This window comes from Lissotriton vulgaris, chromosome 3_1 (genome assembly GCF_964263255.1).
Source record: "Lissotriton vulgaris chromosome 3_1, aLisVul1.2, whole genome shotgun sequence".
In the NCBI taxonomy this organism is placed as follows: domain Eukaryota; kingdom Metazoa; phylum Chordata; class Amphibia; order Caudata; family Salamandridae; genus Lissotriton; species Lissotriton vulgaris.
Window position 1 is genome coordinate 1110707589 of NC_141689.1, and position 26385 is coordinate 1110733973.

Sequence of the window (26385 nt, forward strand, 5' to 3'; positions counted from 1 at the left end):
CGGAAGACCATTGGGGCCAGTCGCTTTACCCGACCTCAGTGCACGGATCGCCAAGGCGACCTCGTCCACGGATATGTCGCGATCTAAGTCGGCACGGTCCTCTTCAGAGAGACAGGGAAGGTCAATCGTTGAGAGGAACGCAGCCGAGTCAGCCTCGGAGCGGTCTGAGTTGGAAGTGTAGACACCCCGGAAATAATCAGCAAAAGACTCGGCACTAGCACTTGGGTCCGTGACGGCAACCCCGTTGTCGCCCAAGATCTCAGGCACCACGCGGCTAGCCATCTCGCGCCTGTCCAGCCAGGCCAGCAGTTTCCCAGCTTTATCCCCAACGTCGTAGATACGACCTTGCTGTTCCTTGGCCAGGGTAAGGGCGGCATTCGTGGCGAGATCATGGTATTCCGCCTGTTTAAGGGAAAGGTCATGCAAAAGAGAGGGATCGGGCTCGGGCCCCAGTCGGGACTCAAGGCGCAAAACCTCGTCTTCAATACACGTGAGGTCGGCATCTCTGACTCGCCTGGCCTCCGCAATGAGAGCAAGAGCCTCACCCCTCAACACAGTCTTGAATGCCTCCCACAAAGTGATAGCCGAGCCAACCGAGCCCACATTCTCCGAGAAGTAGAGGTCGATGGCCTTAGCAAGGAGTGCACGAGTCTTGAGATTACGGAAATACCATGGGTTAACCGGCACCGGGCGGTCAGACAGGACGATGTTAAAATCAAACGAGACCCACAGCGGGGAGTGATCGGAAATACCCTGTGCCAAAAAACGGGCCTCAGACACGGCAGACGCATGTGCAGCTAGGGTAAAAACGTAGTCTATATGGGAGAGACTACCATGGGCACCCGAAAGGAAGGAGAAATGGCGGAGCGCGGGATGTAGTAGACGCCAACTGTCCACCAGGCCCATGGAGTCAAGAAATGAAGGCAACCACAGTTGGGAACTGCGGAGATCTCTCGGCGGTTGGCGGTCCAGGGACCCAGAGCAGACTGAATTGAAGTCACCCCCCACTATCAATAGACCATCAGGCAAGGACAAAATGGCGCCACCAAGGTCCTGGAAGGTACTAGATTGTAGGCCTGGGGGAACATAAACCGAAAGCAGCGCAAGGGAACGCCCCTCCCATCTCCCCGCCACTGCGGCGTAGCGCCCCCTCTCATCAATCACAGTGACGTCTATCTCAAGGGGAAGGGACGCACGCACCAGGATACCCGCCCCCCGGGAGCCCGAAGAGAACCCAGAGTGGGCCACCATCTTGTAGCCTTTACGGTTAAGAGCCTTGCAAGAGTTTCCTATCAAGTGCGTCTCTTGTAAAAGCACAACATCGGGCATATGTCTCTTAAGCAATTGAATCACCACCCCTCTCTTAACACGGTCACCCAACCCATTAACATTCCAACTGATTACTTTTAATTTTCTACCCCCCATCGTCCCGCAACCCGTCCCACCCAATCCCAGCCAACCCGACCATCAAAAGGAGAATAGCAGTAAACACGTTGCATTGCCTATAGGAAAGAAAAGAGAAAGAACAAACAAAGAAATAAACTTGCATAGTTGCACCCCCCACCCTGCACCCCTGCATCAGACTAAAAAGCCCCCCCAACCAGCAGTGTGCCTGTCGCCCCATAAACTACTCTACAAAAAGTCCCAGAGGAGTAAGGAATCTCCGCGAACACCTCCCGCCACCCTCCATGTAACGACAGGAAAGTCAACAGGGTCACTGAAGAAACAATACCAACAGTCTCATGAAGCTGGGTCACCAAACGCCGGTGGTACATAGTAGAGCCAAGTCTCATAGATCCGGGCCACCAGCCGCACCTCCATCGTGGTCATCTTGAGCGTCACGAAGCGGCGATAAAGTGTCTAACCAGTCACTCACATTCTCGGCGAAGTCAAAGAACAGGGCACGGCCCTCATGTTCAATCCGGAGTTTAGCAGGAAACATCATAGAGTACTTATATCCCATATCTCGCAGTCTCCGCTTTACTCCCGCGTAGCTCTGGCGCTGCCGCTGAACAGTCCTGGTAAAATCCGGGTAGAAGTGTATTTCAGCATTCTGGTATTTAAGCGGTCCATGCCGTCTGGATGCCTGCAGGACCGCATCCCGGTCCCGAAAGTTGAGAAGCCGTGCCACGATGGGCCTAGGCGCCACACCCGACTTCGGCGGGCCACCCGGCACTCGATGGGCACGCTCCACAGAGAAAAAGTTACTAAGACCAGACGGTGCCAAATGGGTCTTTATCAGCTCCTCCACAAAGAGGTTCGTCGCCGCTTCCTCCGATCCTTCCGGAACACCGACAATGCGGACGTTCTGCCACCTGGCACGGCCCTCAAAGTCCTCCAGCCTCCTCGAGAATTGGTCTGCAGTCATCCGCAGGTACCGGACCTCGGTTTGCAGGTCCGAGACGTCGGCCGTTAGGCTGGAGGTCTTAATGTCTAGCGTCTTGACACGATCATTAGTCTTGCCCAGGTCGGCTCTAATGAGAGTCAGATCAAAAGCCATAGTGTCCACCTTGTGGGTTAAGATCTCATGTTGCTGCTGCATGTCAGCCCGAAAACTGGTGATGGCCCCCATGATGTCGCTCAGGGTAGGCTCGGAGCCGTCAGGCGAGCCCGTAGGTGGAAGGCTCTTGGCAGAGGGTCCCGTGGCGGGCGGCGTCTTCGGCTGGACATATCGCTCAATTCTATTCTGTTGCGACTGTGTTTTTCCGCGGACGCCCTTGTTCGACGTCTTGTCGGGGTCCCCTCTGCCCGCCATGTTGGTTCCGATGAGGACAAAGGGCTGCACCAGCCAAGCCCGACCCCAGCGAGCCAAATAGAAAATCCGGGCTAGACATTTAGGCAGGCCGATGAAAGAACGTGAAGTAGGCACTCGCACTCCGCCAGCAGGAACAACAGGCAAGAACTCCGCAGTCCAATCGTGCGGAGTGGCGGAGACCGGGGAGACAATGGCACAGCCCTGGCACGGAGTTCGACTCGACGTAGCTCAGCGTAGGAACCACCGATTCGACGGCGGAAGGTAGCACCCGCCTCAGTAGACCATCAGCAATAAGAATCCACCCGCGTGGAACAGGATTTCAGGCAGGATGTATGAGGAGGATCGGAAGGTCCGCGGCGCTCCGAGCTTACGCGGCCATCTTGGTTGCCCGCGAAGCTCCTCCCCAGAAATGCTCTTGAGCAGGGGGTTTCCACTGTCTGATCTTGAAAGTGTAAGTGACTAGACTACTCCTTTAAATTCTTCGGGAAGGAAAGATTTGGTACCACTTTGATGCCACTTGATTTGGGTTTGAGCTCCATTAGCTAAAGAATTGATGTGGATTTGGAGAAAAAGAATGTTCAGCTACAATTAAACTGTGCTGAATAATTATGACTCTCTTAAGATGATGGCTTTCTAAGGTTAACAAACCACCATGTCAGTTACAGCCTTTTAATAAAGTAACCTTTTTTAAATGCAGCATGTTTTCCTTAAAGGAAACATTACTACTTTTCAAAATAAAAGAAGTTTTAGAGGTGACTGTGCTCCTCTGGACCACTGGGAAATTGTCTACTCCCCAACAAACTTTTTTTCATATTCACAAAAGTTACGAATGGATTACCACCCCAACTCGGGAGTCAGCAATTTTTCAACGTTTTTGCAAACTGATTTGATTGCTTAACATTGATACATATTATACTGAGTGGCGATCTGGATGGGACACCTACAACAACTCCCTTCTGAATAGCGATTTGGTATAGCGTCGCTAACCACTTTTAGGAGTTGGTAGAAAATGTACTGACTCTTAACATGCCTTTAGTAAATAGCAGAAATGTTTTTGCAGTTACAAACAGTGATTCAGGCTGTTTGCGACTGTAAAAACATTTTGTGCACTTAGGGCCTGATTATGATGTCAGTCGGAGATACCTCCAACCGACATCTTTGCGGTTTCAGAACCTAACGACCTCGGGTCGGTGGTCCGCAACTGCAATTACGATGCGACTGCACATGGTGCAGTCGCAAACTCCCATTTCCCTATAGGAGCTTGTGCCGCGGTCGGAAACCGGCCTCAGAACAAGCTTCCACAGAGAAATGGGAGTTACTGTAAATCCCTGCACTGTGTGGCATCTACCTCAAGGTGCCTGCCACACGGTGGAGGGATTTATAGGGGGGCACTGTGTGGTCCACAACCATAGGCCGAGGAGAGAAGGGGGCCCTTATAGGGCCCCCCAAAATCTCTTTCCGGCAGGCTTTCCATGTCGGAAACCGACATCTTAATCCCGACGGCAGAAACGCCATCCGTAAGGGATTATGTGGTGGTTCCAACGAATAGGACACGTTACAATGCAAACATTTACAACACATGCTTTTACAACACAGTTTTTCCAATGCAACATCCATTACTACGCATGATTTTCCAACGCATGCCAAGATAACACATTTTTAGAAACTACATTTACAACGCATTCTATTACAACACATTCCTTTTAGGGTAACAATGGGGTAAGTTTAGGATAGTGTAGGGATAAAATTTCTATTCCCACTCCAGTGAGGGCAACAGAAGGGTAAGTGTTGGATAGTGTAGGGGTAAAAAATACTATCCCCACTCCAGTGAGTGCTAAAGTAGGGTAAGTGTTGGATAGTGTAGGGGTAAAAATTACTATTCCTGTGTACTCCCAAACCCATACCCACCCTAAAGCCTATAAAAACTCCATTACTTACCTTATAATGCATTGTAATGGCATGCGTTGTAATGGTATGCGTTGTAATGGCATGCATTGTAGTGACATGCGATGTAATACCTGGGTTTTAATGGCATGCAATGTAAATGCTGTTGCGTTGTAATGACTGCATTGTAAAGGTAGTGCATTGTAATGACAGTCTTGTAATGTTTGTTTCCCGGTTCTGACTAGTCGATGGGCTCCTTGAGCCTGTCGGAAGCCAGTCGGATTGGCCAGCCGGTTTGGACTCCAACCGCCTTCATTTTAATATGGCGGTCAGACTTCAAACCAAAAATGTCGGTGGGTAAGCCTTCAACGAGCAGTCTGAGGCTTAGCAACCAACATCCCAATCAGGCCCATAATGTTTGCTGGGTTCAGTTTTAGGTGGTGCTATGTCATTCACAACGGAATCTTTTTCAAGCTCTGTGCTAGGCAGGTAAAGTCTTCTTCTAAGTATAACTAAGTGTCCCCCATATAGAAATATACATTTGCATATTTGGTAGAAAGGAACCAAGTAGCTCCATATATAAGTTGAAGAGGCTGGATCAGAGTATGGAGCCTTAAAGAACCCTCTTGTTAATGGTTGACGCGGGTGTTTGAAACTTAAATGGATTGGTAGCAGTTATGAAAGAAAGAGGTGAACCAGCTCAGGAATATTCATCTGATTCCTATTTTCCCTTCAGATAGCTTTAGAGGTTTATGGTAGTTCTCCATATCGAGTGTTGCAGATAGGCCAAGAAGGGTAAAAAGGCAGGAATATCTTTTAACAAGAATGTTGAGTGCATCATAAGTGATCTGAGGCTTGGCAGTGTCACTTCTACAGCTGGTCTTAAAGCCTCATTGAAAGTTATCAAGAAGGCTGTTTTCAGTGATGAATTGTTTGAGCTAATTATCTGTGCAGCTTTCCATGACTTTGGCCTGGAACTGGAGAGTAGATACTGGATTTTTGCCGTTCATATCTTTGGAGTTAGCATTAGGTTTTTTTCAACAGTGTAGTGACTTGGTCCATTGTAGGTAACAAAAAAGTGGTGGATGGAATGCTTGAATTAATCTCAGGCACTGCTAATTACTTGGGCCACACTCCGGTGCATCGTTTATTTTGGTATATTTTAAGGCTGTCTTCGACTGAGCCATGAGAAAAGGATTTATTAATAAGGTTGATCGGAACGGCAATAGGGATGCATTCATTCTTTGATGTTAGATGCTGGAATTGTATCAGAGTGGTCGAAGATTTTAGTTTTGCCATCATATTGCAAAGCTTGAATTGTGAGATTTCTTTGAATTCAAACCAAATAGGCCTGGATTTCAGTATAGGATCAATGATAATATAGGAAGAATGGCTCAGGGCACATGAGCCTTCAATTTAAATTTTGTATGGTTTGTTTTTAAGAAGAAGAGAATGAAGGTCCCACAATTCATCTCAAGCTTTCTTGTTGATTGACCACATGAAATAGATTTTGTGAAAATGTTTAGCAAAATTGCTCTCCATTTGTTTTGCATTCTAAGGGCCAGATGTAGGTAGCCTAATACCGTTCGGTAACGGCCGAAATTACCGAATTGCGGCCGTTACCGACCGGTATTAGGCTTTTGAGATGTAGGTGGCCAATTTACAGATTTGGTAATTTATCGAATCAGTATTTTAAGGAATCGGTAAAATACCGATTCCTTAAAATACCGAATCGGTAAATTACCAAATCTGCAATGTATGGAGCACTCAAATGAGTTAATTGCATAGTTATGGATTCAGTATTGGTGGTAAATATCGAAAACCTTTGGAAATGCATTTTTGTGCATTTCCAAAAGTGCCATGTGGCAGACATACATGCCCTAGGGCATGTATGTGTGCCACATGTGCACACATGCACGATTCAGGGGTGCAACAGGGTGTCAATGTGACATCCTGCCACCCTTGAATGTGTTCCCCCATTACCGAATCGGTATTTACCGATTCAGTAAATCCCATTCATTCCTGTGGGCCTCCAGGCCCATAGGAATGAATGGGAATTACCAAATCGGTAAATACCGATTCGGTAAATACCAAATTTTTTCCTACATAGCATTTACCGATTCTAAAATACTGAATCGGTAAAATTCGGTATTTTAGATTCGGTAAATTAGGATTACCTACATCTGGCCCTTAGTCTCCAAACTTTGGCTTCAAAGATTCGTTTTTTTTGTAGTTTTTTTGCCTCGAGTAGAAGTTTGCATAGCTTGTCACTATTAATTTGATTTCCAGATCTGTTCCTCAGCTGTCAGGGCTTACTCTCTAGGTTCACTTCTTTCAAGAACCATCTTGCGAAGGGCTTGGTTATGAACAATTTCAGTTTTAGTGGGATGAACTCATCCATGATCATTGTGAGGTTCTCTTTGAATTGTCTGCCATTTTCGAGACTACTTGAGTTTTTGAAATGGCTAAAAGAGTTGAGAAAATTTGTCTGAGGGGGGATGTATGCTTATATTCGCACATTTAGTGTGTTGGTGGTCGCTGTTGTCCTTTAATGATCAGATTAGACAAGGTGGGAAGGAAGAGCACCAGGAAGTGGTCTGACCGATCAACAAGGGTAGGAGGATCTACCTCAATAGATTCATCATGGGCAGTTAGGAGGACAAGAATTTCACCTTTCTCAAGCGTGGGATCGAAAGAGTGTTGAAGACAGAATGAAGATAGTTGTGTGATGCAGGCATTATTATAATCTAAGTGTAGGTTGGAGATGCTAAGGAAGGTTTTGAGCAAGGATGCCTGTTTACCCAAGGAAAATTCTAAGTTTTTTGTCTCCTGAAGTATGGTATATGAGATGACATTTAGTGGAGATGCTGTTAGACATTTGAGTTTCACAGAAAGGCACTGTCATCAATCTTTATTTGGTCATCCAGTGACCATGAAAGAATACAAAATACAATAAAATCACACAAAATACATTAAACAATGCTAAAAAATGATTGCTTCTTAAAATCATAAACACATAACGCTGAGACATGTCTGCCTAGAATATAATTTAATGATACAATATCGGATCATGGTAATATAGCTCACTGTATAGAAATTGCAATTAAAGAACATATCAGCGCAGTTGACAATGTGTATGAAAACTCCATGGCAGCCTTATACTGTTTAAACTGTGCCTGCTTCAGAACAGGTAAAATAAGCATTTTCCTTAGTGAGGAGTAATATTTACAGAATATAATAGAGTGCAGTGTGCTTTGTTCAGAAAGTCCACCACATGAGCAGGCAGGCAAATTGGCTTCAACATGCCCAGTCCTTGGTGCACAACAAGGAATTGAGCAATCTTCAACCTTAATGCAGTTAGCAAGAATTTAAGATGTAAGCCAAATCCAAAGAGGCTGCAACTTCACAGTCTTGCTTAAATACCCTAGACAATTTCAGTATAATATATATAATTGCTGGTAGGCTTAGACTGAAGTTGGAACATGTTTTTATAATAAGGTTGCTAGCCGTCCAGCTATCAACCTTATTATAAAACCATGTTCCAGGTGTCCAAGATGGCGGAGAGCTTGGACGTGTCCTTCCAAGCTCCGGCTCGCCGTCCGCCACAACAGCTTCTTTCAGCGCCTGTCGGAGCCCGGTGTATCCCTGCTGCTCCGTTGGCCTGCCTGGATCCTTCCGATACCTGCTACTGGTAGCGGGCAGCTTCGGGTTGTGGGCGCTGGAGCTGGACGCGGGGAGAGGCCTCCCGCCAGCGAGACACGCCACGACCGCGACCTCGATTCAGGGGCGGTCCTGACCGGGGCTGCCAAGGCCGGCATCACCAGTAGAGGCCGACGGGACACGGCCTGGTTGGTCGGGAAGCCAAGAACCACCTGACCCGGGAGAGAGTGCCGACTGCCCGGGATACAGCTGGAGCTCGCCCCGGAGAGCACGATCGGGCCAGCGCTGCAGACAGATGGCGGTGAGTGCCGCGGAAGAGCAAGGCGTGGCGGCGCGGGCCGCAGCAGACTTGAAAGACGCCTTGCCCTAGGCCACAGACCCGGACTCCAGAACAGGGTGAACAGCGGCCCGCTCCCGAGGCGTTGGTTGTCGGGCCGGGGACGGACGGGTCAGTGACTCAACTTTGCACCTGCAGTTGGGGAACGTCGGAGGTAGATAGGCCCGGATAGTGGAGGGCACACCTGGCGCTACAGGAGGTGTTGGGACAGCAGGTTTAAGCAGATGGCTGTGGCCCTTTGAGTTTCCCGTTTTGCCACCTCTGCTGGTGCAGCGGACTTAGCACCACCATTTTGGAGCAGGCGCTTCTACACCACAGACACACAGATAAGAGGCGCAAACATTGGGATTGACTGGGACTGCACCCAGGAACAACAGCAGATTGGTGCACTTGAGAGACTGGGGTATAGCGGGGACTGAGCCTGCTGGTGGTGTCCGCCGCCGCACTAGATCGACGGGAGTGGATCCCAGGCTCCTAGCAGTGCCGCTGGATGCATACGCTGAGCCCATTTTGTAGTTCGCCACGGCACGCTCCCACTTGCGAGGGGCCTGGAAATTACGTCTGCTCTATTGCGCGGCAGTGGGATTCATTGACGCCTGGGTATAGGAGAGGCCGCAGTGGACTTTGCTGATTGTCGTCATACAGGCAGTTGCTGGGCGGCCGAGGCTGTGCATTCCAGCCGGACGGACCCCTGCAGATACACTTGGACAGTGACAGGCCCCTGCTAGGGGGGGGGGACAAGAAACTTGCGAGCCCCTATCACTAAGAGTACCCAGCCCTCCGAGCGCGTAAGGAGAATTGCACCACGTCGGCAGTAAAGGGAGTGCTGGTCGGTGATCTCCGCGCCTGGCTGCGCGTTTGAGTGTGTCATCGTCCAGAACCTGAAAAAAAAAGGCCCAAACAGACTTTTTTGGCCGAGCACTCCCTGGCCCTGGCACAACAGCGACTACAAGCAAGATGGCGTCCCCGCAAACAGCTCCTGACTCGAGTGGCGTACCCATTACTAAAGCCTTCATGGAGTCCCTCTTCAATACCCTCCGGGCGGACATACTGACTGTTGAAACGGAATTAACAGCCGAGCTCAAGGAGATTCGCAGAGATGTGCACGGGGTGGGGGAACGAGTAGCTACACAGGAAGAGAGTAATGATGCGACCGAAGTCGCCATGTTGCAGCAAGAAATCCTCCGTCTTCAGAATCAGCACTTGGACACCCAACTCCACCTTGAGGACCTGGAAACAGGTCACGCAGACATAATATCAGAATCCGAGGAGTTAAGGCCACTGAAGACAATGCTGACCTTTTTGCATTTACGGAGGGCCTCTTTCGCCACATCCTGGCAGCCCCGGAGGACATGGCTATTGTGCTGGACAGCGGTACAAAAGGGGGTGGTGATGGACGGAGCATCTGAACCAATCAAACACTCACACCCAGTCAACAGATCTGGGTTTAATCCATCACCGTTCTTTAGCCCACTCTGCCACCCCAGTTCAAACATGGCCATATGCAAATCAGTCTGACCATGTGCCTCATGGGAACAGTCCAGCCTGAACTGCCAAGCCATGCCTTCCCTCGACCGGAAACATGCTTCCTAGGACCAGTTATTGGCATTACAGCCGTCTTCAGCCAGGCTTGCTTGAATCCAGTGGCAAAGTGAGCAAGGGACTCACGTCTGAGCATACCCGGCCAACTTATGGCGAACAAAGCGGTACAAAGGGGGTGGTGATGGACGGAGCATCTGAAACAATCGAACACTCACACCCAGTCAACAGATCTGGGTTTAATCCATCACCGTTCTTTAGCCCACTCTGTCACCCTAGTTCAGACATGGCCATATGCAAATCAGTCTGACCCTGTGCCTCATGGGAACAGTCCGGCCCAAACTGCCAAGCCATGCCTTCCCTGGACCAGAAACAAGCTTCCTAGGAATAGTTTCTGACATTACAACCGTCTTCAGCCAGGCTTGCTTGAAACCAGTGGCAAAGTGAGCAAGGGACTCACGTCTCAGCATACCCTGCCAACTTATGGTGAACAAAGCGGTACAAAAGGGGGTGGTGATGGACGGAGCATCTGAACCAATCAAACACTCACACCCAGTCAACAGATCTGGGTTTAATCCATCACCGGTCTTTAGCCCACTCTGCCAGCCCAATTCAGACATGGCTGAGCATACCCTGCCAACATGGCCATATGCAAATCAGTCTGACCCTATGTCTCATGGGAACAGTCCGCCCAGAACGGCCAAACCATGTCTTCCCTGTACCGGAAACAAGCATCCTGGGACAAGTTTTTTGTTTTTGGGCTAACAACCCTCATCAGTCAGGCTAGCTTGATCCAGTGGCAAAGTGAGCAAGGGACCCACATCTGGACATACCCTGCCAACTTAGGGCGAACAAAGCAAACACAAGGAGATGATGGACGGAGCGCTGATACTTTTCAGACACCCATCCCCAGTCACAGATCTGGGTAGAATCCATCATGGTTCTGTAGCTCACTTCGCCACCCCAATGCAGACACAGCTATATGTATGTCAGTCTTGACCCTGTGCCTCATGGGAACAGTCCAGCCCGAACAGCCAAGCCATGTCTTACCTGGACCGGAAACAAGCATCCTGGGACCGGTTTTGGGCTAACAGCCCTCATCAGCCAGGCTAGCTTGAATCCAGTGGCAAAGTGAGCAAGGGACCCAGGTCTGGGCATACCCTGCCAACTTAGGGCGAACAAAGCAAACACAAAGAGATGATGGACGGAGCACTGAAACTTTTCAGACACTCACCATCAGTCTCAGATCTGGTTAGAATCCATCACTGTTCTTTAGCTCACTTTGCCGAACTCTCACCGAGCAGTTCTTTTAAGAAAAAGCCAGATGTATTTGCATTTTTTGAAATCTTTAACAATGTAAGGTAAACATGACAGTATTGTGTTGAAATGGTTTGCAAACTGGAATCTGATCTCAGCATCTACTGTCTGGTAATAGAGGGGTTGCAAAACTATTTCGAAAACACATTTTGTGGTTCTGCAGTTGGAGGATGTACATACAATAACCACATAATGGAGCAATACTCATAGGGTGGAAAATGCATTTTGTCCCTTGAAAAAGGAACATTTGTCTAGGCATTCCACTAATTGAACGTTTGTGAATCAATATGGAACTTTTATTAGTGGCTGCCACACTTTGGGTGACATTATTGCTTTACCCTGTACACATAAATGTACCCTCCATGCAGTATTGAAATGTGTGGCCACAGGTAATTTCCATGCTCTCCCTAATACCAGTATGAACTGCTATGAGAATATGCTGTATTGTGCACCAACAACAGGAAATCACAGTTTGGATTGCTTAAAGCTTCGTCCTTATCTTCAGAGCCTTCATGAAAATACCCAAATGGATGCAGAACAAAGGGCAAATCTGAAAGCCACATTCTTCATTCCTTGTGGGTATGGCGATAGGTATCACTCAGCCTGAAGGGGGACTGGGTTAGGGCCATGGCTGAAAGTCTTGCCCTGTGCCCCACTAGTACTTCTGGCATTGATACAGGGCACAGTTCATGGACAAATGCCAGGGCCTATTTCTAGTGTAAAGGGCAATTTTGGCAGGAGGACTAGAGACTACACACAGCTGAGGATGAAACATGTACTGTGTACCTGACAGTCATGTCTTGCAGTTGTGTCCAGGACGAACTGAAGGCATGAGCATCTGGCATGGCCAAAAGCTGTACCCAGTACCAAGCCTGTACTGCAGACATTAGTAATGGGCTCAAAGCATGGCTGAAGATAATGCATTACGCTTAGTAGTAACAACCACTGGTTGTAACTAGAGGGTAGTACAAGCATGGACACAAGGTGTAACCTAAAGTCATGTCCTGTGTACATTGTTTGCTTGATGCTGCCATATAAGCATGGATTCTGTGTATGACTGCAGGCTGTATTCAACCAATCCTTTATCCATCCGTAGAAGACACAGAGAACATGGCAAGTTCTCCTTCCAAGGCTTGTGCCCAGTACTTATGCTAGCAAGCTTGGATGCTTGACACAGACCTCTAGCCATTTGCAGTCCTCTAGTGCCAAATTGAGGAACGAGCTAGCTGACATAAATACAAAATGATGGCTACATTTTCAAACCTAAGCATTTTAACTGTATTCCTTTTTTGTTTCTACTATAGACTGGGATGGGCAAATATTCAGAATGAAGAGTTCCTGAGACTTTGTGCCTCTCTGAAAAACAACCACACTTTGAATGGATTATGGTATGTTATCAAAAATGACCTGCATGTTTTTCCTAATCATTTCAAACCAAATTTCTCAAGCTTTCGTGTATTGCATTGGAAGCAGGATTATAGCTACTGTGATAAATTTACAATAGGATCTTATTTGTATTGAACCTAGGGTTACTGGCGTGCTGCTGTGTCATTGGGGGTTGCGGGAGGGGGTTGAGGGACTTGCATCATCGAGCCTTGAGGCGCTTAAAAATTTGGAAGTCTACCTTGAACCGTTTGGTAACTGCATCTGGTCACTATTTAGAGGTTGAGGTGACCCTAAATTTTGTACTTGATTAGCTGGATTAAGATGACATTCTCTTTTCCAAAGCCCCAATCTATTACAGTAATGACAAAGATTCAACTTTTACAAAGTGGCCACACCAATCCCAGTACTCTGATCAATAGGAGCACTTTGATCTTGCGACTGGAAACCTCCTCCACCTTGCATCACAGGGGCACCTTGCTGAAACGCACCCTGCATAGGGCCCACATTACTTGTGAAGGGATGGTTCTGATTATCTCTTTGAGCCACATTCATCTGCACAATCATTAGCTTCTCCTTAAGCCTCTTCTCCTTCATCTCAGTCTTGTCACTGCGATACGAGACATAGCGTAAAATCTCATTGATTGACTTATTTTGCCACCAAATTAAGTGTTGCTGTATCATCAGACTAATTTCAGATCTCAATCCCACCAGACGTCTAGACACAAACTGTCTCATATCCTCATATTCCAACAAGTCCATTTCGCTGTACTGTATAAAAGCCTGTAGCAATCTCTCATAAAATGCATGAACCGTCTCTTTAGGTTCTTAGGTCGTCCCATCAATCTTAATCTAATGAATATCCTGTGGCATCATTTTAGCCTTCAGCCAAGTCATCACCTGATCATACTTTTCCATTACAATTGCGAATGGGCCATGTGTCACTGTATCCCTTTAAGGCAATACAACTCCTACAACTAGTACGGAAACCTACCCACGCGAAGGGTCATCTTCTCGACCCTGTCTTCAGTAATTGTACTGACCTCCTAGTTGGAATACCCTCCCCCCTGCCGTGGACAGATCACTTTTTGATCCCCATCTCCTGGGTGACCTCTACCCTCCACCCTTCTCATCCTACAGTTCCCCGGAGGGACCGCAACTGGTCAAAACTCATCTGGACCGAATGGGCAGCAACCCTTGAATCCTCCAGACCACCCCGCAACCCCGATCCCATTTCAAGTAACGGGAACTACAATAAATGGATAACACAATCCTTAGACTAAATACTCCCAAAAAATCACTTTGAATCCAAACGCAGCACCAGGACAGCCCCCTGGTACTCCCAGGATTTACAAGGAAACAAACGTCAATGTAAAAAACTGGAAGGGAAATGACGTCTAGACTATTCATCCTCCGATAAAATCGCATACCGAGCTGCCATAAAAGCCTGCAAAAATGAAATCAGAAGTGCACAAGCTGCTTTCTTTGAAAATAAAATTAGGGCAGCAGCCTCCAGACCCAAGGAAATATATCAAATCGCTAAAACCCATTTCAAACTCCCAGAAAACCCCCCAAACCCCCACAATGCCCAATCACCCTGCAATGATCTAGCCGAATTGTTATATAACAAAATTCACACCATCTATTCCTCCGTCCCCCTCGCTCAACTTCCCTCCCCACTTATTGACCCCACCGAGCCAGGGATCCAACCCTCAGCCTCCCTTGATACCCTTTCCCTGCTGGACCCCACCACCCTACAATCCATCATGGTTCAGGTAAAATCTGGCTTCCCTAACGACCCAGCACCCCGCACTCTCTGTGGACTGTTTCCACGCACATTCTTCCCACCATCCTTGACCTGATCAATGCCTCTCTAGCTACAGGCATTGTCCCACCCCTAAAGAAACGGGCAATGGTCAAAGCCCTCCTCAAAAAAAAGTAACCTAGACCCTAAAAACCCAGGGAATTACAGACCCATCTCCTTACTGCCCTGGCTAAGCAAAATCACTGAGAAACATGTCAAAAGCACCCTGACAGAGTTTCTCGAAGACAACCACTTGCTAGATCCCTCCCAGACAGGGTTCTGACCCATGCACGGGACGGAGACTGCGCTCCTCGCCATGACAGAGGAAGCCAGGATGATTATGAATCAAGGAGGTACTGCTGCCATAATACTCTTGGATCTCAGTGCCGCCTTCGACACCGTAAACCATAACATCCTACTGCGCAGGCTTTTCAACCTAGGAATATCTACAGAGGCTATCACTTGGTTCGAGTCCTTTCTGTCGGATCGCTCCTTCCATGTCTTCAAGGGCGGAATCACCTCCCACAGCAAACCGCTCGGCTGCGGTGTCCCGCAGGGCTCCCCCCTGAGCCCTACACTTTTTAACATGTATACGAGCCCCCTAGCTGGGATCGTCCGCCCATTTGGGCTAAAAATCATCTCCTACGCGGACGATACTCAGCTAGTGGTGGCGCTGAACCACCCCCAATCCAGGCCCAGTGACAGAGGAGTTGCTTAGAAGCAGTCTCCTCCTGGATGACATTGTCTTGTCTCAAACTGAATGGAGACAAGACTGTTGATGGTTCTGGGCAACTCCTTACATCACTTTATTGACTCCATGTGGCCGCCGTGTCTTGGACCTGCCCCTATAGCCAAGGATACAATCAAGAGCCTGGGAGTTTGGCTGGACCGCTCGGTTGTTCGGCGGAGCGGCACGAGGGTAGGATTAAAACATTGGACATCGGCGGTTACTTGACCGCGCAAAGAACCCTCGGTTTTGTCAGCTCATGAAGTATAAGAACGTAACTTGGGAAGGACCAATGTGTCTTTTTTTGATTAATTTTTAGCTTCACCTTGGGCCAACTCACGCCCTGAAGCACAAACTTACAGCCTATTTTTGCTGCTAGTTTGTAGGTCTCTAGGCAAACTTTAGTACTGAGTACCTTATAGTAGGGACCGTTAAAAGGTCCTGATGAGCAGACAGTAGGAGACTGTCTGCGAAACATGTCGACCCGGTAGGCGCCAACAGCCCTACCTCACAACCCCCTTTTTAACAATCCCAGCCAGGGAAGTGAATAAAATTATTTTTTCCACTAGCCAGGGATTTTTTAATGTTTTTTATTCACATCACAAGGTCCCTACACCTCACAAGATTCCTCTCACATTGCACCAACACATAGCCCTTCACCACTTAAACAGTGCTCCCGCGTAGCTCGTAGGTGGTAGCACGCCCGCCCCGTAGAGGGACGGGAAGACCCCCATGATGAAGCATGACACTAAGGGGTTCTTAGTGTGTAAGGGGTATGTTAAAAGCACATAGTGCCTTCATCTCACCAATCTGAGGAAGAGCCTTATTTCACACTCCCTAGAAAATTACAAAAATTATAAAATTAACACTTGCACTTTTTTGATAGAATCCTTTTGTTTATGCATCTTTAATCACTCCCTGATCTCCCCCTACCACCCGAACAGGCAGCTTAGATCTGCCTATACCTTCCGTGTCACAGTACCCAAGATTCGGAGAGTCAGGTGCGGGGGCCGAATATTCTCCTTCAACTCAGCAGGACTTTGGAACTCCCTCCCTCTCTACCTCCGATCAGATCCCAACCTGCTATCCTTTCGTAAAAACCCCAAAACCCTATTTTTTCAATAAATAACATTCAGTCTCACCTTTCAATCACACACGCCAGTCCACAGCGCTAGGATGCCTCAGACTAGCCATTGGGCTTTACAAAAACTACTTCCATTCCAAAGTATTCAAATCAGTCCACAACACCATTGAAACTTTCACAAATCGATCAAACTGTTTGCACCATTCCACAGGCTTCTCTCTCAATCGCGGAAATTGGTTTATGAATGACACATGATCACTTCTACTCCAACGCACATGAACATAACCTCTGCAATGTACATCAAGCAAAAGGAAGCTTGGGGAACTAATTTCCCATTCTCCTGAGGGAGGCAGTTCCCCATAGACCTTTTGGGACCCTGCTTCCTTTACCACTTATCCTCCCACTTGTCCAATGTACTCCAGATTCGAATTCTCTGAATCAACTCCTGAATTTGCATTTTCTACCCAGGTGCTATCATGTTCTCTATGTCCCGATCTGAGAAAGAGTGTCAGTGCCTCTTTTGCAAAGTCTTTGTCCTCTCTAACGCTACCTTAAACTTATTTGCTATGTCTACAAGTTTATCATGAGCATGTCTTGCTTATCCGGTAACGTCCTTGCTCATAAATGAAAGTTCATATGGCTGTAAGGCAGCTAATAGAGCTAATTCAAAAGTTCCACTTATCACCTCATACAACTTCAGTTTCAACTTAAGCACATCCACCATATGTACCTTAAGGGTTGACCTGATTGTTCCCTGACTTAATTCGGCACTCCCACTTGTATTTGATTTTCATTAAATGTTTTCAACCATTCATCCAATCATTGGACACTCAAATGTGACCCCACCCCCGCAGGAGCTTTAGACATTCCCACCTCTCTAGGCATACGCCTATTTTCATTTGGGGGGACATCCACGTAATAGTATCACTCTCTGGTAATTCCTAGGGTGTCCTCAAAGGTCCAAATCCAGTCAGACTTATCGAGAAGTCTGCACCTGCCCCACAAGGGAATCTTAAACTCATGGGAACTAACGGAACAAATCCTCCCACCCCTATCCTGGTAGGAGTATTCCCTGAAACCTGTGGTTTAGCCAGAAGAGCCAAATCATGTCTTGTGCTCTCTGCAGAATTTGGATTGCGGATAGGAACCACCGGGCAAATAGTAACCGGAACAGTATGAGCAGCTGGGGCAGTGAGATTTGTGGAGGCGCTAGACGCACAGATCCCTGAGCTCTCCCCCCACCATACTTTGGTCCGTATTCACAGGAATGGTCCTCATTTAGTTGGAATTTATATTTATTAGGCGTTAGCCACTTCCGCTGGACCACTGACATTAGTGCCCTCCCTACTGATAATGTGAGGCTCATTGTAGGGAGGTGGGTGTTCTGACAAAAACACATCCAAAAGATTAGCACTCGTATCAATATCATTATCCTCTCTCCTTTCTCTTGGTCCTTTAGACTTATCTCTTCCTTCTTTCTCCCGGTTTCACTTTGTTCACTGATCAATACCGGGCAAATCTTTGCACCCTCTATCATGTCCATCCTCATCCTTTTCTGTTCTTCATCCCATCTCGCATCCAAATATGTCCGCACATGCCGGAATAATAGGCCTCATATGCTGGAATAATAGGTCAGGGTGTGGGCTGAGTCACATGGCTCTGCTTCTCAGCACATCACAGTCGATTAACAGAAAAAGAAAAAATATAGGAAGGGCTTGATTCAGAAACCTGTCTTAAATTTCCAGATACAAGGATATATTGCTATTGAAGAGGATATTTACAAATATTTGCCAGTTTCATAGAACTTCCAGAAATACGTGTAACTTTTGTATACATTTGAGACCTTAGGTGCACAAATGTATACTATTTAGACACATTAAAGGCCTGTTTTTTTTTTTAACTAACTCCATCTCTTCAGCCGCCTCTGATTGCAGAGACTCACAAGTACCATTTCTTTTCTCGGAAAATTAATTTCCTCTGAAAATGGGCACATTTTGCCCGTTCCTCTACATGGAACATTGAGATATACTTTTGGAGCACAAGCAAATGTTATAAAAACATAACAAATGTTTGGGGGTACCCACAAAGTTGTGACTGCTTGCTAAGGTTTTACCTCATTTTTAATTCGTTTTCCTGCTTCCCTCAGCACCTTAACGGACCCCTGTGAACTATCACGACTACTTTTCTAGCAGCCTTTTATTATTGCAGAGAATCTGCAGGCCTTGGAAAACCTGTCCATGCCAACTCAGTGTCAGTGTATGGAGTTTTAGACTTCCTTTGTTTAATCCTGACTTGCACAGAAAAGACTATGGGAACAATTAACAAAAATATTTAAGAATAACGTAAAGTAGCGCTACAGGTGTACTTTTTTCACATACTCTTACATCTCTTAGTGAATTGACACCAAAACGTTACGTTTCTAAAGGTATTATGAGGGAACAGTGCTTTCTAGTTGCACAAACTGTTATGAATATTCCAATTTTTTCCATATTTTTAATGTTTTGGGGACGGTCCACAAAAGCATGTAAGAGTACGTAAAATAGTATTAGGGCAGTAGTACTTTACATATTCCAAAATGCCTTTATGAATAGGTCCCATTGGGCCTAGGTCTCTCGGGTTCGGTCCAGTGCCTCTTACTTTCTAGCAGCTCTCTTGTTTTGCCTTTCTTCACACCCATTTACCCTGATATAAGTTTCGGCTGCGACTTGCCTGTGCACCTTTGTACACACACTTAAAATAAAATAAATTAATCGAATCGAATGCTTCTAAGATGCTTAATGTGAACTTAATGTGCATGCTGTAAACTAATAGTGCTCATTATACAATGCCCTAGTTGCACAGCTGTAAATTGCTCTAAATATCTTCTCACTTGCAATGAAATTCGAGATGAAAAACTGTGCATTTTCCAAAATATTCATATTCTATCTACTCTAATGTCTGGTTCTTTAATTTAGGATTGAAGGAAATAACATTACATATGACGCAGTTGAAACATTTTTAGAGAACACATCCTTCAATAACACCTTAAAAGAAGTTGTGTAAGTATACAAACATAACTCCAATGATTTATTCGTCCAATAATTGTTGTTTTAATATATGGGTCCTGTTAGCTGATGCTTGATTGCTAAGTGTTTGTAAGGCAATGGTATGTATTGACTCTTCTATAGTAGTTATGTGTTAGATGGGTCAGCCTTAGGGTGGTTCCCCCTCCCAACTTTTTTCTTTCCTCCTCCATTTTTTTCTTACCTAATTTTTGCTGGCCATAGGACTCTGCAGTTTACCACTGCTAACCAGTGCTAAAGTGCTTGTGCTCTTGCCTCTAAATATGGTAATTGTTAGAAATGGGGTCTCTAGTTGGCAGAAGTTTGCATCATGTCCAAGTAGGGACCACCACTCTTGTCAGATACACACCCTAAATTAACCTTTGGTCACCCTCTAGTTGCTTGGCACAGAGCAGTCAGGTTTAATTTAAGAGGCAATGTGTAAAGTATTTGCACAACACTTAAATTACAGTTACTCAATGAAAACACCACAAAAAGACTCCACACAGGTTTAGAAAAATAGAGTATATTTATTTGAGTAAAACAAAATCATAACATCAAAAATCCACTTAGTAGAAATTCAGATCATAATTTTTAAAGATTAAGTGTGGAAACAGTGCTTAGAAGTCATTCACTAGCGGTCAAAAGGTTACTTGAGGTCAAGATGGGCAGGTGCAAATTCAAAGTTCAGGCTGACTGCGATAGAGGTGAGACCGGCTACAGAACTCAGACAGGTCCCGCTGAAGAAATACCTTGGCTGGAGCTTCTGTCAATGTCGAGAGTCTACTGCGTCTTCGTTGAACCGTGCAAGAGGGGTCCCGCGTCATCATCAAGTTCCAGTGAAGTGAATGCAATGCATCACTGTTGAGCTGCACAGAGCATAGTCATCGAGCCTTGTAGGCTGTGGATTCTTCGTCGTTGATGCTGCAGACATTTTAACGCAGTCGAGGTATGCATCGGTTATGTAGAAATCAGCTTCAGAAACCACTTTGTAGGCTCAGGACTGGATGGGACACCTCGGGCAAGGGTAGGACTCACAGATGGCAGAGTTCAGGAGCACCAGCAGGATTGCAGGAAGTCTTTTATGTCTCTGAGACTTCAATAAACAGGAGGCAAGCCCTTGGAGAAACTCTTGGTTCAAGTGAGATGGGTCCAGTTCTTGTCCTCATCAGAGCAGAGGTCAGCAGGCAGCAGGGCAGCTCTGTTAAACAGAGAAGCAGTCACAGCAAAGTGGCAATCCTTACAGCACAGCAGCTTTTACTCCAGCAGAGTTCTTCCCAGGTCCAGTACTGTACTCATTTGGTAGGGTCAGAACTCGGGTACTTATACCCAAACGTGCCTTTGATGTAGAGGGTGATTTCAAAGGAACTCTGTGAAGTGCACAAGAATCCCTTTTAACCCAGGCTATCTGTGGGCAGTAATCAGTCCTTTGTGTGAGGACAGGCACAATTAGTAAGTGTGAGACACCCCTCCCCCGTTGTCCCCATAAAGGCTATCAGAATGCAGATGAGTCCTCTGTCACACCCAGCCCTTCCTGTTTGTGACTGTGTAGAGGGAAGGCACAAGGTGTAGCTGTCACCCAGCCCAGATGTGTTTTGGAGACAGACTGTAGGCACATAGAGCGAAGCTAAGAGCAGAGAAGTGTCCACTTTCTAAAAGTGTAATATCTAAAGCTGCTGCTGTGCCAATCAAACGTGTATTGGCACAGCAGCTGCAGCTGTGCCAATACACGTTTGATATGAAATAAAAAAAATGACTTTCTACATGACTACAAGCTACATGGGCGCAGCACACATCAAGATTTACATGGACAGTTGCCCAGCTCCAAATCCGTTTACTACCAGGTGTTGGCGCTATTTTGGAAGTGCTTGAAGAGTGACTTTGTATGATACAGGTTTCTACAGGCTGCGCAAGTTATTATTTCCAGATGTGGGCACAATGTGAAAGTGCCTACATATTGTCTCTGTCTGCTTCCTCTCATCTACGGTGTGGTGCATGTCCACTTCAGGCGCAGAGATTCCTACACACGGCCCTGCACTTCAAGTGAAGCAAGTCTGGTGTGTTGACTGTTTGGCGTATTTGTTTTTGTCTTTCAGCCATTCTTGTTGCGGTTGCATTTGTGGACTTCTGGGGTGAGTTTACTTTTACTCATATTTTGGGCCCCAGCCATTTCCTCCAAATTTGGCAGTTCAACCGCCCTGTTGTAGTTTAAAATAACAAAGTGCACCATGCTCAGTGTGCTCTCTTACCTTCTTGCTGATTCTCTGACTTTCTGTGATGCATTGGAATCCTTCTTCGTCTCAGCCTCACTAAGCAGCAAGTCCTCGCCTACAACCACCCAGCACGGCGTCACCTAACGTGCCGCCATCTTGCGGTTGGCACCATCGATACAGCATTGCCTTGCTTTACATGTTTTTGCCAACCACGTCACGCAACGACTGTTGGATACCAGTCTCTACGCCAAATTCATTTTAGGCACTGCCGGGTGGTGAGTCAACTATGAGGGATTTCCTACATTGTTTTTACATGGGCATGGGGTTGGTTCTAGTTCCTTCCCATAAAGCGTTAACGCAACCCCTATACGGGTGATTTTGTGGTTATGGTTCCCATAAAGCGTTACACATGGCCTCCTCATTGAGGCGGGGTTGTGAGTGTGTTTCCCACTTACAGTGTTCAATATAGTAACCCTTTCACTGGGTTGGTTTTGTTCAAGGGTAAGATTCCCATTATTAGTTTTTTGTTTGGTAACCCTTACACGGGGTATGTTTATGGGGTTTCCTCCATTTAACATTGCATGCAACTCTTTCACTGGGTTGGTTTTAGTTTATGGGTACGGTTCCCCTACACAGTGTGTATTTTCATTGTTTATGGTCCCATATACTTAGTTAAAGTCTTAGACTCTTACAGGAGGGTGGACTTTATGGGCCGCATTCCCAAGTGCTCGTACCTCATTTGAGGGGTGAAAGATTGTTTTTTAGCTCCATCTTCACAACGTTTGTAAGATTCCTAATGTGATATCATTTGTTCCCTTGCAGTAGGGATTGAATTTTCGGCGTTTGTTTATTGGTATTCTGCCAATTTACATTACTTTACGTCATGGGTCCTTTCCCATTTTGTTGCGCATAACTCTTACATAGGGTTGGTGTGCATTGGTTTGGTCCCATCTATGCTATAGAAGGTCATTCCTACACAGGATGTGCATACTTGGGGGTTAGATTCAAATACAGTGGCGGGGTGTTTACCTTTATCCTTACGCAACAACATTTTCTCATTTTGTTTTTTGGGAGAGGATGGGTTACTTTACTCAATTTTTCAGTTGTTGTATATTATCCGTTCTCTCTAAGTTGAATGGTTCTTTATCTCTCGTGATGTTGTCTTAATTGCACATCCCTGGTTTTGAACCATTCCTTACATTAGTAATTTTGCTATTTTTGCAAAATTAGTAATCTGTAAATTATGCAAAAGAATGTTTTATAGTTTGGGTCTAGTGTTGCGGCGTTTGTTTCCCCTTTGCTATACTCTACTTATTGTCTCAATCTTTTCTTTTCTTTTCTTTTCATTGGTTCTGATTCTTTCATGATGTTTAACACTTTTATGCATCCCAGAGTTTTGAATCATTTTTTGCAAATTTACTTTTTCTTGTGTATAGTGTCCTCTGTTTGCATTGTTGCTTTTCCCTGGTACCAATGTCACTTTCATCTTTCATTTTAAAAGAAGGGGGATGTGTTGTGCCCTGCATAATATTTTCATATCTTGCAGTTTACCAGTCCACCTGCTGCTCAGCCACTGTGTGTGTTTGGAGTAGAATGTTGAGAAGGCTGTGATGCGTGGAATGTTGGGGTCGGACTGAGTGAGGTATAACAGTTACAGATGGGCTGAGCAGCAGGCAGGCTGCTCCTGCAGGGGTTTGCTGTAGCATAGGACCAAGGGCTGACTACTGAGCTAACCTACATCATTACTACTTGTTTATCTGGTCTACCAAGCTGATGTACCTGCTTATCATCCCTATGTACAACCAGAATAAAGGCACTTAAGAACTTATATGGCTACCAGCGTCTACTTTCTACCAAGGAGCACAACACATTCCAAATATATTAAACATGATGTAGCTACTTCTCTCCAATCAGGAATTACAGCATAAAAGTGTTTTTAAGGAATCCCCTATGCTAGCCTATGAGAGGAGTAGACCTCACTGCAGTGGAAACTGAATTCCGCTGTTTGTCACTTCCAGGACATGTAAAACGTAGGGCCTACCTTATGGGTTACTTAGGTTTAACAGAAAGGGAGTTTAAGGCATGGCAAGTAGTTTTAAATGCCAAGTTGAAGTAACAGTAAACTGCACACACAGGCCTTGCAATGATAGGCCTGAGACAGGTTTGAAAGACTGCTCGTGTGAGTGGCCCAATAAGCCTTTAGATTACAGGCGTTGTGTATTTAGTATACCACTTTACAAGGGACATACAGGTAAACTAAATATGCCAATCAGGTTTACACCAATGTTACCAGGTTTAGGGGAGAAGCATATGCACTTTAGCACTGGTCAGCAGTGGTAAAGTGCTCAGAGTACTAAAGCCAACAAAAAGAATATAGCAAGAAGAGGAAGGTATAATGTTTGGGGTAACCCTGCAGAAAGGGCCATTTACAACAGTAATATTGACTCATCCCCTAATGGAATATTTAAATTACTAAAAGTCCGTCCTTAAAATTGCACTAGGCTTGTAAATTAAATGCCACTTGTGGGTCTGCAGCACTGATTGTGACACCCATTTCTGTAGCCCTTTAAACATGTCTCAGACCTGCCATTACAGAGCCTGTGTGTGCACGTTTGTGCTGGCATTTTGACCCGGCAAAATACGCCTTTTATCAGGCCCACACCTTCCTTGTTAATACTGTTGGAAAGTGGATTATTAGTAGTGATCAGTAGTGACTTACCACTAGTAATAATGCCACAAACACAATAAAGGTTCAGACAAGGTCTCAATAAATTATTCTCTTGCTCAACTCTTGGTAGCTGGTAATGAGGAAGCAGGCGTAACTTAGGATACAGGTGTGTAAAGCATTTAAAACACCAATACATTAAATAAGCAAGCCACAACACACAATAAAAATCTCACTCCAATTTATAAAAATATGTAACATTTTTATGAATAAATAGACACCACAAAGACAAAAATCCAATGTAGGAAATCGAAGATATGAATTTTGAGAGAATAAACACTTTCCAGTGTTTAAAAACATATAGCGACATCTGGTTATGCTTTACCGGGACAGTGTCAAATTTTGAGATCGACCGCAATGGAGCCCTGGTCAGAGACACTAAGCAGGAGGCCCGGTCAAAATGTTACTTTTGCACTTAGAAACTTTTCTTGAGGCTTTACTCTCATTGTCGAGTGGTCCCCTCCAGAAGGCTGGTGTTGGAGTCGACGACAGCGGCTTGACAGGAAGAACTCCTGAGTTTTTACAGGTTCAAAGTGTTCAAAAAACCAGTCCAAATTTCTGGATTCTCCTAGATGGTCTCTGGGATGTCTGGACTACAATTCACACAATGCACCTGGTCAAATCCTTAAAAGTCCACTGGATGCACAGGAAAGACCTCGAAACCTGGCCCTTCAGATGACCCCAACGGAGCCAATCCCTCCTCCCCCCAGCGCCATGAGACCTTAACAAGTGACTAGCACACTCCACAAACCCCTGATTGATTGATGCCCTCCAAGATGGGGACTCTTGATGGAGATGATGCAGGTGGGCTCTGTTAAACTGTAGCTTGCTGGGAGTCCAGGCAAAGTCCTTTTGTTGCTGAGTCCCACAGTGTGCAGCAAGTGCAGTCTTGGTGAGTGCAGTCCTCTCGATGCAAGCCATGGAGTCAGCAGGGAATCCTTCTTGTTTCTTCAGGCTGCAGATCGGAGGAGCTATGCAGCGCTCCCATATTTATCCACGGTTTCTGGGATTCAAGCAAGGGGGCACCCCTGACCAATGGGATGTAGGGTGCCACCGCAGTGAATGAACAGTTCCTCCCAAGCATGACATTTTCCTATCCCAGAAAGCATCATTCATTCAAAATCCAAGTTGGGGAAAGTCGCTCTAGAATAGTTGCCTCAGTCTAACGCAACCTACTTCTGTGGCTAATTTCCCTAACCCTTCCTTTCAAACCCTCTCCCTCATCTAATTACAGAGGCTCCTGTGTGGCTGAAACATCAGGATGTGGTGGTAGGCCTGTATGTCCTAAAGTGACATTCTCCCTTTGAAGACCAGTTTGGCTACCCCTCACCACCTTCCTGCCATCTGCTCAGCAGCTTGTACTTCTCTGCCCACAGAAAACTTATTGTGTCATCTGACAGGACACTTCACACCTCATCAGGCAGCACTGGCACACCCTGGGAGCAGGCTGGCAAAACAGGAGAGAGGAGCTCGAATCTGGACTTTGGCTAACAGAAAATAAAGTTAAATAACGTATTTTCTGTAATAGTTATTACAAATCCAAAAGTGGCAAGGTGTTGGATTTATCGCAGCTCTTAATTTGATATTTTGATATATAATTTTTTACACGACTGCTACCAATATTTATATTTAAATAAAACATCACAATGTTAGCCTATGGAACCATTCACTACAATCGGGGAAATGAAATTGGCAGTTTTTCCCTCACCGGGGATTATAAAACTTATTTAATAATGTCCCTGCTTATAGTTACAAGGCACCCTACCACTGGGGCACGTAGGGGAGGCCTTAGGAGTCACTTTTATGTAAAATAAGGTAGTCTTTGTTAGTACCTTTAAATCCAAAGTGGAATTTGCATATAATTTCATTTTACAGACACTCTGCAAAGCAGGGCTGCCTTTAAAATGACTACAGGC

General features: G+C 46.0%; 1 protein-coding gene across 1 annotated transcript in view; it reads left to right on the forward strand.

Moving 5' to 3' along the window:
- The window catches only part of LOC147727508 (NACHT, LRR and PYD domains-containing protein 12-like), a 510438-nt gene that overhangs the window by 447525 nt on the left and 36528 nt on the right, over window positions 1–26385 (forward strand). Inside the window, exons 5-6 of the mRNA XM_086963128.1 lie at window positions 12797–12880; window positions 19445–19528. Coding sequence (XP_086819254.1) covers window positions 12797–12880; window positions 19445–19528 — 168 coding nt within the window. The remainder of the gene's footprint in view (window positions 1–12796; window positions 12881–19444; window positions 19529–26385) is intronic.